A 19,380-nucleotide genomic window follows, 5' to 3' on the forward strand; every position below is an offset into this window, starting at 1 on the left:
CCCTGAGAGAGGGAGAGAGAGAGAGAGAGAGAGAGAGAGAGAGACAGAGAGAGAGAGAACTTCAACACCAACACGGGTGCTACTGGTACCATTATAATACGGCATGGTGGCATCAAGGGATTTAACGCCCTGCCCTTGATACATCTGCAGCAGATACCGGTCAACGAAAGGCGAGTATCACTTGCAACCAGATGTTGTCACTGACAATATGCAATCTTTGTTGGTTCAGTTTATGGCACTGACTGAAATGCAACTTATTACTTTAATCACAGCACCAGTGGAGCAAGAGGCTAAATTAGATTCTCTACAGACTAGGTTAGAGACACAAAATGCTAAATTACGCTTTGATTTCATGGGGACTTTAGAAGCACAAAGTGAAAAATTAGGCTCAAAGTTAACTTCAAAATTTAATTGGAAACAGTTAGATATTTTTCACCAAAGCCCTTCAGGCTCATAACTGTGAGTTTCTATACTGTGTAGACACCCAGGTTCTTGGTGTGAAAATACAGCAAAAGATGCTAGATAGGGGCTTCTAGAAAACTAATATGGTTCTGAGTTGTGTGCTGACAATCAAAAATTTACAAGAGTAATTTCAACTGCTCAGCAAATAGATAGTCAAACAGCTGTGTTAGATCACTAAGTGAACAATCTGGAGAGGCTGGCAGGTGTCAGTGCTCATAGAATTGCTACCACCACCGAGTCTATGGTAAATCAAACTGAAGGGCAGTTGGGGGAATTAAAAAAAGGGTTTACTGAGAAAATTGTAATGTATTACATTATACATGAAAATAAATACATCTGATAAGCTGAGTGAAGGAATATCAAGTGTTATAGCAGATCAATAAGTTTTGGAACTCGGCACAATTTTGCTGATGTTGGTAATGTCTATAAGGGGCACTCAAAAATAAACAAACCAGAGGTATAATTACAGAAACCAGTACCTGTATGTTAGAAGTATTGACCCTGGCTGTTGAGACACTTGTCACACTGTGACACAAGGGACTGAATGGCTGTCTCATAAAATTTCCAGGGCTGTGATGTTAACCAGTTCCACACGTACGGGTGGACATCATCATCCGAGGTGAATCATTTGCCCCTCAGAGCTTTTTTAAGGGGGCCAAAAATGGTGTAATCACAGGGAGAGAGGTCTGGACTGTATGGAGGGTGGTCGAGAGCCTCCCATTTAAATTTCTGCAGGAGTGCCGCGACTGACTGTCTAGGGGCTGCTTTAGAACAAGTACATTTCTCCATGTTTCACAAGTAATCATGAATATAAGATAACAAAAATATACAATAAAAATAATCTCTCTCTCTCTCTCTCTCTCTCTCTCTCTCTGTGTGTGTGTGTGTGTGTGTGTGTGTGTGTGTGTGTGTGTTATTCAGCTCATCATTTCAGTGGTAAATATATAATGCTGCTTGCTTTCTTATTCTTTTTTCAGTGCTGTTCGCAGTATTAGTTACAAAAATCATGTAACACGGTAACTGAACTAACTAAAAACATTACTTTATTTATTTTTAAACAAAATGATTACAAAATTGAAAACATGATTTTCTACATAATTTAAGACATTAAAAGTACAAGACTGCTCGTAATAGATAATGTGCATTACAGTCGTCATTTCACGTAAGCTGCTTAGCCTTAAATTGACTTCAGAATGTTGTTTAACATTTATTTAATTCAAAATGCAAGACTAATCGGCTCTTCGTATTGAGTGCATCTGCTTCAGATCTCAAACTGTCACCACCATAGTGATAAGAAAGAAGGCTCAATGTTAACACTGGATACAATACAGAACACGAATGGTCAAAAGTAAAGTTCCAAACTTCACTGCCACTGGAGACACAGTTTCAAATAGCACTTGAGAGTCCTGGAGACATTTTTTAATTACCACAGTTACACTTTATACAGTAACCACCCACTGGTGGATGTTCACCGAATGGGGCAAATACTGGTGCGTAAGGACACTAGTCTGCAGTGCAATTCATCTGGCCTTCCATCGTTATCTTTGCCCATCAGCAGCTTCTTTCTGATATCGCATCAGCAGCTTCTTTCTGATGTCGTGCAAAAGACAAAAATACCTGCAGAAAACAAAACTCAATGTTAATTCTGCACAAATGTCGCACATTAATTACAGTAAAATACAGATTTGAAAGCCCGACACACAAGCCAGAAATTTGGTAGAAAGTACAATAATGAATTTTTTATGGTACACAATGAGATAAAACTCTCGTGCTCCTGACTGGAACTTCCTGAAAGAACATAAAAAATATGCAGGTGCCAGAACAGTGTGTGCATCACTTACAATAAAAGAGATGCCAAAATTAGATCCACATCTGTACCTATACTCCACAAGCCACCTTACGGTATATGGCAGAGGGAAGTTTATGTACCACTGTCACTTCTTCCAGTTGTGAGTAGTCTGTGGGAAGAACAATTGCCAGCAAGCCTCTGTGTGGGCTCGAACCTCTCAGATTTCATCTTCATGGTCATTTTGCAGTATATACATACAAAAATGCAATATACTTGTCCACTCCACTAGGAGTGTACAATCTCGGAACTTCAATAGTAAACAACACCGTGATGCAAAACGCCCGCCTCTCTTGCAGTATCTTCCACTGGAGTTGTTTTATCGCCTCCACGATGCTTTTGTGCTTACTAAATGAACCTGTAAGAAAACATGCTGGTCTACTTTGGATCTTCTCTACCAATCCTGTCTGTTACACGTCCCATACTAATCAGCAATATGCGAATATTGGTTGAACAGGGGTTTTTAAGCTAACTGTTTTGTTGACAGACTATATTTCCTGAGGATTCTTCCACTGAATCTAAGTCTGGCATCCTGTGATTAGTTTTATGTGGTCGTTCCACTTTAAGTTACTCCATACACATACTTCTAGGTAACTGCTTCTAGTGAGTTATGCAATCGTGTAATTGTACTATAAAGGATCTGAAACTTTCTCGCCAGGACTTGAAGCAGGGAACTTTGCCTTTCGTGGGTAAGTGCTCTGTCAACTGAGCTACCCAAGCATAATTCACAACCTGTCCTCACACTTTTACTTCTGCCAGTACCTCATATCCTACCTTCCAAACTTCATAGAAGTTCTTCTGTGCGACTTGTGGGACTAGCATGGGTGCTGTGGAGATATGGCTTTGCCTCAGCCAGGGGGATTGCTTTCAGAGTGAATTCTTACTCTCCAATGGAGTGTGCACTGGTATCAAGTTTCCCAGCAGATTAAAAGATAAGTCACTGGTGGAAGTAAAGTTGTGAGGATGGCTTGAGATTACGATTGGGTAACTCGGTGGAGCACTTGCCCACAAAGTCCCGGTCTGGCACATAGGTTTAATCTGCTAGGAAGATTCATATCTACATCTACATGAATACTCCGCAATTCACACTTCAGTGCCTGGCAGAGGGATCATTGAACCACTTTCACAGTATTTCTCTACCGTTTCACTCTCTAACATTGGGTGGGAAGACTCAGTTGCTGAACAGTTCGAAGAAGACTTCAGTCTTTTAGAATTATCTTTGTAACAGAGAGCAATGTCCAGAGAACATTATATTTTTTTTGACAACTTTTGTTTCAGTTTTGCTTGGGAGTACTTATGTTTTAGATCTCACACAAAAAGGATGTGTAATTTTTACTTGTGCATCAACAATGTATGTAGTAATGTTATGTGTGTATAAAAATGCAAGCAAATATACATATTAAAAGTTATTGTAACTGCAAGAATATTTTTATTTATCACACCAATATTTGTTCACAACGTGACTTTTGCTTGCAGTCATAAGAAGAGGCAGTAATTTCTTCCATACTGCAAGACATCTTAAAATATATATGTGCTAATCATCAAGATTTAGTGGATGGACTGTATGATCAGCAACCACAGAAGATTAAAGGTAAATTAATGATATCAGCATAACCTACCTAATAGTGACTTCTATTAAATATATATACGTGTAATAATTGAACAACTGACTTTTCGTCAAGCACCAAGTTTGCTGCAAAATCAGACATTCCAAAAATCTACATTGAGAGAGTAAGAGAAATTATCCTAGTTACATTATTAATTTTTGCGCCTTCAGTGTCTGTACGTTGACTGTATTTTTCCTACGCTGTGAGGAAGACTGTTTATGGCACCAATTTTGTTTCAACAAGAATTCATGCTTTACTTCTGGTACTGCAAGTAGTAATTATCTCTCATTACATAAATTTCATGTTGATTCATACTCTTTGTGTTAGCTGTTGGGCTACCTCCCGGCACGGTTATTCCAAAATTTGCACAATAGCTTGCATGATTACATTTAGTAGCGCCTCTCTTGTCATAGTTAGCTTTCTTTCCTTTTTCCTCACCATTTCCCTAGTAGAAAATTTATTGATCAAAAGGGTTCAAAAATCATACCAAACTTCGAGTCATCAGTATAGTGTAAATTATTATGAAAATTTAAATCATTTGTGTCGTAATACTTTTCGATAAATTGACAGGAATTTATTGAAACATGATTTCATAGGAGGTTTCAGGTTTCAGGTGCAAGATTTATTTACATAAAAATTTCATTAATTTTTTGGTAATTGCTAGCGTGATAAAATGGCTGACCAAAAATTATACATTGTTGATCGTAATACAGAAGGTGCAATCGGCCAAGATGCAGTGATTTGCACGAGTGCGCAGCTAGCAGAAAGCCGACATAGATCAGAAATAGATATCACAGATGTAACAAATAACAGCACAAATACACAGACAAACTATGATGATACAATGATGACTATCGATGATACCGTTTCACACATTTCCGTAAGCAATTTATCACTGCTGAACGAAACAGAGGAACGTGAAACAGCAGTGTATTCTGACAACATAGGACAGACACCGATTATCAGTAATCCAAATATTAATGTGTAAAGTACAGTTGATAGCAATGATAATAGTAACACAAATGCACTGTTACGGCATTTACTGACAACTATGAACACTAAATTCCATGATATGAACGTGAAATTCACTAGTTACACAACAGCTTAGTAACTTGAACACAAGATGTAACAATTTGTCACAAGGTTTTTCAGATTTCAAAACAGAACAAAAACAGGTGTTGCAAGATTTCCAAAACAGTCTCACACAAAAATTCAATGATCCAACAGAAACTCTACACACAGATATACCCGAAAATTTTAAAAAAATGAAAAAGCAATTAAGACAGGAGGTTATTTCTGATATTAAACAAAGTATTGATGTTTTGAATGAAAAGGTAGGTTCAGTTAGTGACAATCAAGAACATGTAGAAAGTGAATTAAAGAAAATCATGGACACGAATAATAGTGTAAGAGCAAATCAAAACCAAATGTGTAATACTATAAAGAGAGCGACCACTAATGTCAACAAGCTACACAAGGACTATGAATGTTTACCATTGGTAATAGAGGCGCTAACAGTAAGAGTAGAAAGCTCAGAATTAGAGTGCCAAGAGAAAAAGAGCTCAGATAAGGAAAAATTTAGATGATATAACCAAAAGAGCAGATGCAGGTATCTTAGATCAAAGTAGTACATTAGCACAGAAGGTAATATCTGAATGCAAAGTATATGTAGATGTGGTAGAAGAGGCCATGTAGAAAAGGGAAATTGAACCATCTAATGAAGTAGGTCAGGTTGCTAATATTCAACTACCTGTGCCCATGATGGATAGGTGTAATAGTTATCCACATCTTGTCACATGCCCAATTACCACCATATGGTGTTCCCCACACTTGTAACAACATACCAATGTCAGATAATGCCATATGTTTAACACTCATCTTCACTGATGAAGGGTTGCTGAGACATAAGAAGTTTCCCACGTATTCGACAGATGGGAAGTGGATGAATCTGGTAGTTTTTAGCAGTGCATTCTACAACTTATTTCCATGTAACTGAACAGAGGCTCAAAAGATAAGATTTATTGTTGGTTACACCCAAGGTGAGGTTCTTTTGTTGACCAGTGAAATGGCATAATGTTGTCACAGTTACAAGGAATTTGAATGTGCTTTCTTAGATAAGTACTGGTCAGAAGCCATTCAAGAGAGATTAAGGCGTGAAGTCTGTAACCCGGCTCCATTTAACAGCAAGCATGGAAGCTTGCAGGATTATTTCGTAAAGTATTTAAATAAGACCAGACATTGGACCAATCCCATATCACAAGTGGATGTATTGAAGATATTAAAGAGCTGACTTCTGTCACACATATGGGAAAAATTAGTAACCACACCAGTACATGACACTTTTTTCGGTTTTGTATTCCATTGACCTGATTTGTGAAGAGGCACCATGGCAACATAAAGCAGCAGATAAACAAACACCTCAACCTGTCTTTGGGAACCAACCTGTAAATAATAATGTTATTACACAACAGTGCAAACAAAACGGGAATGGATATGGTAATAGAAATGTTCTGCTGGCGACTCCCACACAGCCCCCCTCCAATAGAGCGGAGCTCCGGGAATGTGGGGGTATTTATATTTCACCCGACGCCCAGCTCTTGTGTGTACTGAAGGCATTGGTTGAACTTCTTCAGCTTCCGTTGCTGGTAGTGACGGTACCACTTCCTCTTGTGGTGGTGAGATGGTGTCACCCTGGTCCAGTGGTGTGGAAGGTGGCGCTTGGTACCTGACCTCTGTGTTCTGCAGAGTGAGGAGGCTGCAGCAGTGACTTGACAGCGTCCGTCCATAGCATCGCATGTGTACAGGAGCGTAGATCTTTGTGCACGAACATATTTACCGCTCCATGTCTCGAGACAGGAGATGGACGAAGTCTGGCCATATGCTCACGTACCATTTGCAATGTAAATTGCAATTCAGTCTGTCGTGCCCCTTCTTTATCGGTGAAGAATTCTGCAGGCAGTCGTAAGGGTTCACCATAAACCAATTCTGCGGTGGATGCCCCTAAATCCATTTTCAATGCTGTGCGTAGGCCCAAAAAAACTACTGGTAACGCTGACAACCAAGATTGTGCGTGGCACATTAATGCAGGTTTTAATGTTCTATGCCAGTGTTCCACCGTCCCATTGCTTGCTGGGTGGTAAGCTGTGGTGCGATGATGTTGGAACCTGCAGAGGTTGGCCAATTCTGAGAACAACATCGATTCATACTGAAGCCCCTGGTCTGTGGTGACATGTAAAGGGCAGCCGAAACGTGTGATCCAAGATGAAAGACATACGCGTGCCACTGTTTCTGCTGAACTATCCGATAACGGAATCGCCTCTGCCCATCTGGTGAAGCGGTCCATCACAGTGAGGAGATAATGGTATCCTTCTGACGGAAAAAGTGGTCCCATGATGTCCAGGTGCAAATGTGTGAAACATTGTGTGGTAAGTGGGAAGTTTACTACCGCTTTGTGCATGTGTCATCCCACCTTGGCCCTCTGACAGTCCAGGCACCTTTTTGCACAATTACGGCAGTCTCTATTTATACTGGGCCACACAAATCTGTCTGTCATTAGTTTGATGATGGCATTTATTCCCGGATGAGCCAGTCCATGGATGCTATCAAATAATTGTTGTCACAATCTCTCAGGTACGAATGGTCTCGGTTTTCCTTGCGATATGTCACACCAAACTCGGAAGTGTTCACCCATAGGTTGTATTTGTTGCAAGCGTAACCTGGACGTACTATCACGAGAGAATTTAGCAAGTTGCTGGTCTATTTCCTGTGCTGCAGCTATTTCCTTGTAGTCAATAGTCTGAGAGATTGTTTCCAATCTAGACAGGAAATCTGCCACGGCGTTCTCAGCTCCTTTTATGTGCTGCAGGTCTGTTGTAAATTGGGCGATAAACTTGAGTTGTCTAAATTGTCGTGGTGAGCAACCATCCTTCTTCTTACTGAAGGCGAAGGTAATTGGCTTGTGGTCTGTGAAAACAGTGAATGGTTCGCCTTCAACTTGCGGTCAGAAATGTCTGATGGCTTCATAAATTGCCAGTAGCTCCCTATCATAGGCACTCCATTTTACTTGTGATGATGTAAGCTTGCGGGAGAAGAAACCTAGGGGCTGCCAATTGTTTCCCACCTTCTGGTGTAGAGCTGCACCTATTGCCTGCTGGCTCGCATCCACAACAATCGCCAGTCGAGCTTGAGGAACCGGATGTGCCAACATTATTGCCTGACGTAGACAGGTTTTGATCTTGTCGAATGCCATCTGCATCTCTGATGTCCACTGAAAGGTTGTTTGCCCACTGCATCCTTGCCGACTAGTGCTGATGTCAAAGGTGCTTGAATGGCCGCCACATTAGGCAGATGTTGTCTGTAGAAGTTAACTGCTCCAAGAAACCAGCGTAGTTGGCGATGGTCGATGGGGTGAGTCATCTCTTTGATAAGGTCGAGTTTGTCTTGCAGTGGGCTGATACTAGCTGTTGTCACTGAGTAGCCCAAGAATGGCACCTGATATCGTCGAAGTAAACACTTTGATTCATTGACCGAAATGCCATATGCCTCAATACATTGGTAAACAGTCCTTAGATGTAGTTCCTGCAATTATTCAGACAACGAAAAAACCAAGATGTCGTCAAGGTACGCGAAGTAATATGGTAAACCTTTGAGGACTTTGTCAATGAAACGCTGCCAAGTTTGTGCTGCATTTTTTAACCCGAAAAGCATACGGAGGTATTCGAATAAACTGAATGGTATTGTGACAGCCTCTTCGGTATATCAGCAGGTGCGGACGGTATCTGGTGATACGTTTTTTTGCAATCAATGACACTAAAAATGGTCGCGCCTGCAAGTGCATGTGTAAAATCTCTGATATGGGGTATCAGATAATGATCGGGGATGGTACGACTACTTAGTGCCCTGTAATCTCCGCATGGTCTCCAAGTCCCATCTTTCTCCTTTACGAGGTGAAGTGGCGATGACCACAGACTGTTGGACCTACGGACGATTCCCGAGCGTAATAATTCTTCGAACTCTGCCTTCACTGCAGCAAAACAATCCAGAGCTAACCGGCGTGGGTGTTGAGACACTGGTTGACTGGGTGTAGTCCTGATGTGAGGGACCGTATTGTGCTTTATTGTCTGCCCACCAGACATGTACTCACAGTTTGCTACTTGTCTGCAATCAGACGTGGAAATAGGGCTTTGTCCTAGGGTGCCTCTAATGCACTGTGTCTCGCATCGAATGCTCACTGAGCTAATAGATACCTCAAGTGCATAATGAAACAAGAAATCTGCACCCAATATTGCGTCTGACACATTGGCAATTACGAAAGTCCATGGTAAACTTTCATGGAACCTGAGGTCTACCTCTATCTGACGTTTTCCATAAGTCGCTATCGACGTCTGGTTTGCTGCTGTGAGTTTCGACTGAGATGGAGGGAGCTTCACATCACAGTTTCTAACAGGCAACACACTAACGTCTGAACCTGAGTCAACTAGATAAGCATGGCCGGACTTAACGTCTGTAACAAACAGCCGATGGGACAGTGAAGGTAAAGAAGAAAGGTTATTCACCCATAGCTGCCCCTCGTCAATCTCACCTCGTAACAGTAGGCACTGGTGCTCGAACTCGCAACCGGCGGTGCCTAACGCTGTCGCCATTTGGGTGATTGCAGGGTGATGTGCAGCACGTCGCCTCGCTTCCGAATCGTCGATGGTACCAGCAGATACGCTCCTCAGACACAATGTCATCTTCCTTGCTCTTCTTGTTTGTGCCTGTCTTGCCCCTGAGCAATGTCGATATCTGCTGCTTCAGTCCGTCAACTTGTTTTCGTAGGTCATCCAGTTGTTGAGAAATGTCCGGCTGTTGGCATTGTTGTATCGCTGCTGTTTCCTGTGAGTCTGTACTGTTGTGTCTGAACATCACCGTCGACATATGTGCTGCGTCTAACGAGGTGTAGACCTTGTCGGCTAATGAGATCGACGATGAGATATCTTGTGCGTCTGAGAGCGCCACAGCCATTCTAACTGCCTCTGGCAACTGCACACGCCATACATGTTGTAGTGTCATATCTGGCAACTCAGTGTCGTTGACTAAACATGCAGGTGCCGCCAAAATTTCGAAGGTGACTTATCTCCTCTCTTTTCACCGTGCAATACTTGCTGAATACATTGTTCCATCGGCCGACGTAGTCGCTCAATGAGTAACTGCTTAAAACGCGTATACTTTTGCGTGGCGGTCGGCTGAAGTATTATATCTGTTGCTGTTTTATTGTCAAGCGCACTAACGGCGATCATAAATTTTGTCTCTTTGTTTACAATGCCATGATGCTGGGAAGTCAGATCAAGCATTGCAAGCCACAGTTCAGGTTTATCAGGTATGAACTGCGGTGGGCATAATTTCATCTTGCTACTGTTCTTTGTCGAAAGGCCGTTACTTGATGGTGCAGAAAAATTCAACACAGCATTTTCTTGTTCTTCAAAGTCGCGTCGTAATTCCTCAATGTTCTTTAACAAAACGTCGCGCTGATCTGTAACACTCTGTGTGCCGCGCGGACTCACCGATCTCCCTGGTAGACGAAATTGAACTGGGCTGCATTTGTTCGTCTACAATGAAATTCTTTATGCGGGGTCACCACTTTAGCCACGTACTACTTATTACAATCTTCAGAAAGACTCACGAAGTAGTTAGGCTATAATATTTATTTTTTTATTGCAACAAAAAGCTCATATTAACATTGAATCAATAACAACAGAACTATTATATATAATCAAAGAATAAACAATCTGCCCATTGTGCGTGCCGCCACAGAATAATGCTATCCTTCACTGTGCGTATACGGATGTTCTGCCGGCAACTCCCACAGACAAAATAATAGTGTGAACTACAATTTCGCAACTACCAACACAAATTTGCAGAGCCAATGACACGAATTGGCGTAACACAGCACACAATGAGCAGTTCTCTGAAACTGTGTCAGTGGTGCAATACACTTACAAACACATTTTGTGAGATATGATGAACAAGGTGACATGAAAAATGCGTTACACCAACATGAGGAGGAAGTTCAGGAAAACTTGTATGAAGAATAGGTACAGGCATTTATAAAGACAACAATATTTGACATGGAAGTACACTTAGTTCTAGACACAGGTGCAACGACTAACTTAATGTCAACCGAATTTTTTTCAAGAGTTAAAGAAAAGAGGTAAAATTCCCACATTCCCAGTGCACAACTGAAGAATACAGATAGCCACTGGAAACAAATTAAAAGTAGTGAAGTTACAAGCACTTATTCCATCAAAAATAAGACACTTTACTGTCAAATGTAATTTCCTCATCAGTGACAAATTAATAGTATATTGTTTGATTGGGATGGACATGTATAGGGCTTATAAGGGTTTATAAGATGCAAATGGCCATAGGAAGTGGTAAGTGCTACTTCATTGTAAACGAACAGGTATTTTCTGTCTATTTAATAAAAACGTCAGACAAGAAGGTCAAGCAGAAGGAGTCTGATGTGACAGTTCAATTTGTATTTCCTACTGTATTATTTGGAAACACTCACTATAATGAACAAGTGCCAGAATCAGACGTAAACTAAGAAATAGCAGAGCAAAAGGAAGAACAGGAACTTACAGATCTGTTATTTATGCAAATATATTTCGAAAACACAGCATTGGAATTACCACAAGCACATGCACCATTTCCAAGAAATGAACAAATATTTATGGAGGAAACTATGGTGCAACACATGATGATTTTGCTTGAAATGGACGTGCATAAGTTAAAAGTATTCGACGAGGACACAACCATTAAAGTCCCAGTGCCAGGCTGTCAACTACTTGCCACGCATGGGCACAATAATGAAGGAGACTTGACTAAATCAAGCATTCTTAAATACGCACATTATTCAATATTTGTACCCCTTTTTTATAATGTATATATGTGTTAGTTAATAAGGTAAAGCTGACATCTCCACTTAACATGACATAAGTCTATCTAAAAGACTGAGAAATGAATTGCTTTGACTCCCCACACATTGGTAATAGCTAGCAATCAATTAATCATATGATACTGCCTAACACTTTACACCACCATACAATGTCAGTGTAAAGTGAGGGGCAATTGTGTAATACCTAAACAACTAGCTCCCAATATCATATCTTTTTTTTCCTTTTCTCTCATTATTAATTTATAAGAATGTTTTCTTTTCCTCATTAGTAATAATAAATTCGTACATTGTGCAAAGATGGCAAAAATAGGCTTTTAGAATTATAAAGATAACTCTAAAAGACTATCTTTCCTGTCTTCTGTGGGAATGTACAAATTTATTATTAATAGAAGAGCAATGTCTGGAGAATATTCAATTTTTTTAACAACTTTTGTTTCAGTTTCACTTGGGAGTACTCATGCTTTAGATCTTACACAAAAAGGACATGTAATTTTTACCTGTGTGTCAAAAATTTGTGCAGTAAATGCTATATGTGTATAAAAGTGCTAGAAAATATACGAGGGCAGTTCAATAAGTAATGCAACACATTTTTTTTCTCGGCCAATTTTGGTTGAAAAAACCAGAAATTTCTTGTGGAATATTTTCAAACATTCCCACTTCGTCTCGTATAGTTTCATTGACTTCTGACGGGTGGCAGGGCTGTACGGAGCTGTTAAAATGGCGTCTGTAACGGATGTGCGTTGCAAACAACGGGCAGTGATCGAGTTTCTTTTGGCAGAAAACCAGGGCATCTCAGATATTCATAGGCGCTTGCAGAATGTCTACGGTGATCTGGCAGTGGACAAAAGCACGGTGAGTCGTTGGGCAAAGCGTGTGTCATCATCGCCGCAAGGTCAAGCAAGACTGTCTGATCTCCCGCGTGCGGGCCGGCCGTGCACAGCTGTGACTCCTGCAATGGCGGAGCGTGCGAACACACTCGTTCGAGATGATCGACGGATCACCATCAAACAACTCAGTGCTCAACTTGACATCTCTGTTGGTAGTGCTGTCACAATTGTTCACCAGTTGGGATATTCAAAGGTTTGTTCCCGCTGGGTCCCTCGTTGTCTAACCGAACACCATAAAGAGCAAAGAAGAACCATCTGTGCGGAATTGCTTGCTCGTCATGTGGCTGAGGGTGACAATTTCTTGTCAAAGATTGTTACAGGCAATGAAACATGGGTTCATCACTTCGAACCTGAAACAAAACAGCAATCAATGGAGTGGCGCCACACCCACTCCCCTACCAAGAAAAAGTTTAAAGCCATACCCTCAGCCGGCAAAGTCATGGTTACAGTCTTCTGGGACGCTGAAGGGGTTATTCTGTTCGATGTCCTTCCCCATGGTCAAACGATCAACTCTGAAGTGTATTGTGCTACTCTTCAGAAATTGAAGAAATGACTTCAGTGTGTTCGTAGGCACAAAAATCTGAACGAACTTCTCCTTCTTCATGACAACGCAAGACCTCACACAAGTCTTCTCACCTGAGAGGAGCTCACAAAACTTCAGTGGACTGTTCTTCCTCATGCACCCTACAGCCCCGATCTTGCACCGTCAGATTTCCATATGTGGGAGGCACTACGCAGATGATGAAGAAGTTATTGATGCAGTATGACGTTGGCTCCGACATCGACCAGTGGAATGGTACCGTGCAGGCATACAGGCCCTCAATTCAAGGTGGTGTAAGGCCGTAGCATTGAATGGAGATTACGTTGAAAAATAGTGTTGTGTAGCTAAAAGATTGGGGAATAACCTGGTGTATTTAATGCTGAATAAAACAACCCCTGTTTCAGAAAAAAAAAATGTGTTGCATTACTTATTGAACTGCCCTCGTACATATTAAAAGTTATTATACCTGCAAGAATATTTTTATTTATTATGCCAATATTTGTTCACAAGCATGACTTTTGCCTGCAATCATAAGAAGAGGCAGTAATTTCTTCCATACTGCAAGACATTTTAAAATATGTATATGCTAATCATCAAGATTTAGTGGGTGAACTGTGTGATCCGAAACCACAGAAGATTAAAGGTAAACTAATGATATCAGCATAACCTAGAAATGACTTCTATTGAACATATATATGTGTAACAATCGAACAATTGACGTTTTGTTAAGCACCAAGTTTGCTGCAAAAACAGACATTCTAAAAATCTACATCGATAGAGTAAGAGAAATCCTAGATACATTATTCATTTTTGTGCCTTCAGTATTTGTACTTTGCATTGTATTTTTCTTATGCAGCAAGGAAGACTGTTCATGGCACCAATTTAGTTTCAACAAGAATTCATGCTTTAATTCCAGTACTGCATGTAGTAATTATCTCTCATTATGTAAATTTCATGCTGATTCATACTCTTTGTGTTAGCTGTTGGGCTGCCTCTCAGCACGGTTATTGCAAAATTGCCCAACAGACTAACACATCCTCCAGTCCACAAAGTATACCAATTAGATTCCTTTCAGAGACTGCTGATATAATACACTGAAGAACCAAAGAAACTGGTACACCTGGCTAATATCATGTTGGGCCCCCACGAGCACGCAAAACTGCTGCAACATGACCTAGCATGGACTCGACTAAAGTCTGAAGCAGTGCTAGAAAGAATTGACACCATGAATCCAGCTTGGCTGTCCATAAATCTGTAAGATCACAAGGGGGTGGAGATCTCTTCTGAACAGTACGTTGCAAATCATCCCATATATGCTCAATAATGCTCATGTTTGGGGAGTTTGGTGGCCATCAGAAGTGTTTAAACTCAGAAGAGCGTTCTTGGAGCCACTCTGTAGCAATTCTGGACATGTTGGGTGTAGCATTGTCCTGCTGTAATTGAGTCTGTCAGAATGCACAATGGACATGACTAGATACAGTTGATCAGACAGAATGCTTACATGCATGTCACCTGTCAGAGTCGTATCTAGATGTACCAGGGGTCCCATGCCACTTCAACTGCACATGCCCCATACCATTACAGTGTCTCCACCAGCTTTAACAGTCCCCTGCTGATATGCAGGGTCCATGGATTCATGAGGTTGTCTCCATACCTGTACACATGCATCTGCTCGATACAACTTCAAACGAGACTCATCGACCAGGCAACAGGTTTCCAGTCATCAACAGTCCAATGACGCTGTTGACGGGCCCAGGCGAGGCATAGAGCTTTGTGTTGCGCAGTCATCAGCAGTACATGAGTCAGCCTTCAGCTCCAAAAGCCCATGTCGATGATGTTCCATTGAATGGTTCACATGCAGACACTTGTTGATGGCCCAGCATTGAAATTTGCAGCAATTTACAGAAGGATTCCACTTCTGACATGTTGAATGATTCTCTTCAGTCATCACTGGTCCTGTTCTTGCAGGATCTTTTTCCAGCCACAGCACTGTCATAGACTTTATGTTTTACATGATTCCTGATATTTTAGTACTTTCAACATTGCAGTCCAGTCAACAATCTTGATAATCTAATATACAAGATACTATCAGCCTCCATTGCAGTAATGAAACCAACCTTTGCCTAGGTTTCATCCCAAGTAATTGAGCCTTCTTCAGAAGATAAACCTGATTCTCCAATATGTCTACGAGAGCATGGTCTAGAAATAAAACTAAAACAGCAAAATGGACATGAATGGATTCAGGTGATCAGACAGAATGCTTATGTACATGTCACCTGTCGGAGTCATATCTAGATGTACCAGGGGTCCCATGTCACTTCAACTGCACATGCCCCATACTAATTACAGAGTCTCCACCAGCTTTAACAGTCCCCTGGTCTTGGTGGTGACTTAGTACCTATGTACCGTATTTTTAAAATGTGACTATGCCTATTCAGGCTGTTTTAGTTTCATTTCTAGACCATGTCCTCGTAAACATATTATAGAATCACGTTTATCTTCTGAAGAAGGCTAAATTACTTGGGCTGAAACCTAGGTAAAGTTTGGTTCATTACCGCAATCGAGGCTGATATTTTCTTATATAATCCTGATGTTTATGGTACACTCGTGAAATGGTCATATAGGAAACCCATACTTCATCACTACCTCAGAGATGTTGTGTCCCATCACTCATGTGCAGACTATAACACTACATTCAAACTCACTTAAATCCTGATTACCTGCCACTTTAACAGCAGTAACTGATCTAACAACTTCACCAGACACTTGCTGTCCTATATAGGTGTTGCTGATTCAAGCACCATATTCTGCCTGTTTGCACATATCTGCATTTGAATACGCATGTCCATACCAGTTTCTTTGCCACTTCAATGTAGCTCTGTACTTAACAATCACACACAACAGTTCGCTCAACAAAAGACTGGAAAGTTGCTCAGTTCACACCAGTACTCAAGAAAGGAAGTGGGTGTAATTAATTGAATTATAGACCTGCAGCACAGATGTCAACTTGCAGTAGTGTTTTGGAACATATACTGTTTCTGATCATCATAAATTACTCAAGGAAAATAATCTGTTGACACACAGTCATCACAGATTCAGAAAATAATACTCGTGTGAAACACAACTAGCTCTTTGTTCTCATGAAGTAACAGATGCTATATACAGGGGATCACATATTGATTCCATATTTCTATATTTCCAAAAATCTTTCGATACCATTTATCACAAGTGGCATATGATCAAACTGCATGCTGTTCCTAATCTATATAAACAACTTAGGAGGCAATCTGAGCACTTGTCTTGCATTATGATGCTGTCATTTACCATTTAGTAAAGTCATCATAAGATCGAAACCAATTGCAAAATTATTTAAACAAGTTATCTGTGTGGCACAAAAAGTGGCAATTGACCCTAAATAATAAAAAGTGTGAGGTCATCCACGTGAGTACTAAAAGGAATGTATTAAATTTTGGTTAGATCATAAATCACAAAAATTTAAAGGCTGTCAATTCAACTAAATACCTACGAATTACAGTTACAAACAACTTAGACTGGAAAGATCACATAGATTATGTTGTGGGGAAGGCAAACCAAAGACTATGTTTTATTGGCAGAACAGAAGTTGAAACACATTTACTTAAGAGACTGCTTACACTATTCTCATCTGTTTTCTGCTAGTGCTGCACTGCAGTAGGAATTCTTATCAGACTGGATTGATGGAGGACACTGAAGAACGTCAAAGGAGGGCAGCTTGATTTGCATTATCGCAAAATAGGTGAGTGAGTGTCTCAGATATGATATGAGACTTGGGGTGACAATCACTAAAACAAAGGCACTTTTCATGTTGGCAGCAGTTCTTGATTTGAGTTTTGGAATACTTACTTTGTGTTCTCTGGTGAAAGAGTTTAGTAAAACTGTATTTAGAAACTGCACTTTAGTGGCACTATCATTGGGAACATCAACTTCGCTATCGTGCATTGAAGATATTGATTATGTTTTGTCACTGATGCACTTCAAATACAACCAAAATCTCTTTGGATTTTGTACCAGATTTTGAGATAGAGGTTTGTTGTGGGAACTATTGAAATCACCTCGCCTTGGAGTTCACACTAAATTTCAAGCTTCTGTGGAACTTTGCCAGCCTTGGGGATTTTAAATTCTTTTAAATTTGGCATGCTTTTTTTGTTGCTTCTGGAGCAGTTGGGTCAGCTGCTTTGTGTACCATGGCGAGTCAGTTCTATCTATTATTAATTTATTTGGTATAAATCTCTCCATTCCTGTTGATATTACTACTCTGAATTCAAACCACATCTGGTCTATACTTTTATAGTGAGTTTGGAAGTAATGGAGGTAGTCTCTTAGAAAGCTGTGAAGTGAATTTTTATCTGCTTTTTAAAAAGATACATTTTGCATATATTTTTGATAGGTTTCAAGTGTTACAGTATTCAGTCTCACTTCAACGACATTGTGGTCACTAATTCCTGTATCCATCATAATGCTCCCTTTTTGCTTGGTGATATTTGTTGCCACAAGATCGAGTATGTCTTTGCAACCATTTACACCTTTAGTGGGCTCCTGAACAAGTCGTTAAAAATAATTTTCTGAGATAGCATTCAGTACGACTTCAGACAATGTTTTATGCCTACTACCAACTATAATTGTATGAATGGGTACCTATTTGAAATGAGACTCAAAGTCTTCTTTGAACTGTTCAGCAACTGAATCATCCAAGTTGGTGAAGGGTGGGGGGCTAAGTATAGGGAACCAACTATTAATTTATTCCAGTTTTCAAGTACAACCTGTAGCCATACTATCTCACAGCAAGTAAGTACTTCAATTTTGCAACATGATGGACTATTTCTAACAGGAACAGACATTGTGGTCACTAATCCCTGTCTCTGTCATAATGATCCCTATTTGCTTGGTGATATTTGTTGCTACGAGGTCAAGTATGTCTTTGCAATCATTTACATTGACTGTGTATTTAATGTAGCCTTTCTGAACACTTTCGGGTCCTTCGCAAAAATTTTGGTTGATTTTATAGCTGGCTTTAGCCAGATTTCAGTACTTATAACAATGAGCTTCAGTGCTTTCTGTTTCATAAATGCCTGCAGCTCTGGTTCTTTCCCAACACAACCATGGCAATGTACAATTATAACGCCTGTGGTTTCTATGTCGAACCTTGTCCTGTGTTTGACCTGCATTTTCTGAGAGTGAAATCAGTTTTGTTCTTTCCCAAGACTTTCTAACTACTGCAGATTTCTACTCATTCATTCTTTTCAATGTACAACTAACAGGGCAAAAACTGCTTATTAAAGTCAAGAACAAGATGTAAATTTACATGGTGATGTAAACTACAGGAATTCTGGTGTTGTTACAACGAGACTCTCATATGCCCAGATGAATAAAAGAGAAATAATTGCGACACATAAAGCTCATCTACAATGCAGGGAAAAAGAGTACAATGTGTCATGGGGTGTTACTGTTCATCGATGAGCATCTTTTTGGTAGTCTGTAGTAAAGTCATTGAAGCTCCACAGCAGTGAACAGATGTGTCATTCAGAATGCCTGTTGATATTATTCAAATAAGCTTGTCTTTAATACTTTCTAAAAGTAAAAGTGTTTTCATGCAAAGGCATATTTCTCAGAGAACATGTATAACATGAGTTAATATGAAAAACATTAGTGAACTACTGTTGAACATTAAGCAATCAGTGACTTAACTTGCAGGCTTCATGGATATATCGATGTCATTTTGGTGCGTACTGTGATGACAGTTAACATGGGATTTACAACCTTTGATCCTAAAGGTTCCTTAAATGACCAACAAATGCAGCAGCTATTCCAGCTGTTACAGCCTTACTTAACATGGTGAGTTTGTTGCCGGCTAAGCCATATGTATCATTGTATTCTGTTTATGGTGTTGACAAGCTACATTGTCTGCAACACTTTATGGCATTTATATGAATGTGATGTAATGCACATCTTCACACATTGTGCGGTAAAAATGAGGTATCTTACCAGATCAAGGTAAACAAAATATTTAAAACATGAGTGTAAGAGGGTAAAAAACACACATGTGCAAAAATTTGCTTGATTAG

At 40.2% G+C, this 19,380-nt stretch overlaps 1 protein-coding gene across 1 annotated transcript in view; it reads right to left on the minus strand.

Moving 5' to 3' along the window:
• Positions 1 to 1,949: 1,949 nt before the first annotated feature.
• LOC124776164 (phospholipid-transporting ATPase ABCA3) overlaps positions 1,950 to 19,380 on the minus strand; it is a 544,268-nt gene continuing 526,837 nt past the window's right edge. The window contains exon 28 of the mRNA XM_047251005.1: positions 1,950 to 2,079. Coding sequence (XP_047106961.1) covers positions 2,014 to 2,079 — 66 coding nt within the window. The 3' untranslated portion in view covers positions 1,950 to 2,013. The remainder of the gene's footprint in view (positions 2,080 to 19,380) is intronic.

The sequence above is a fragment of the Schistocerca piceifrons genome, chromosome 2 (genome assembly GCF_021461385.2).
Source record: "Schistocerca piceifrons isolate TAMUIC-IGC-003096 chromosome 2, iqSchPice1.1, whole genome shotgun sequence".
Lineage (NCBI taxonomy): Eukaryota > Metazoa > Arthropoda > Insecta > Orthoptera > Acrididae > Schistocerca > Schistocerca piceifrons.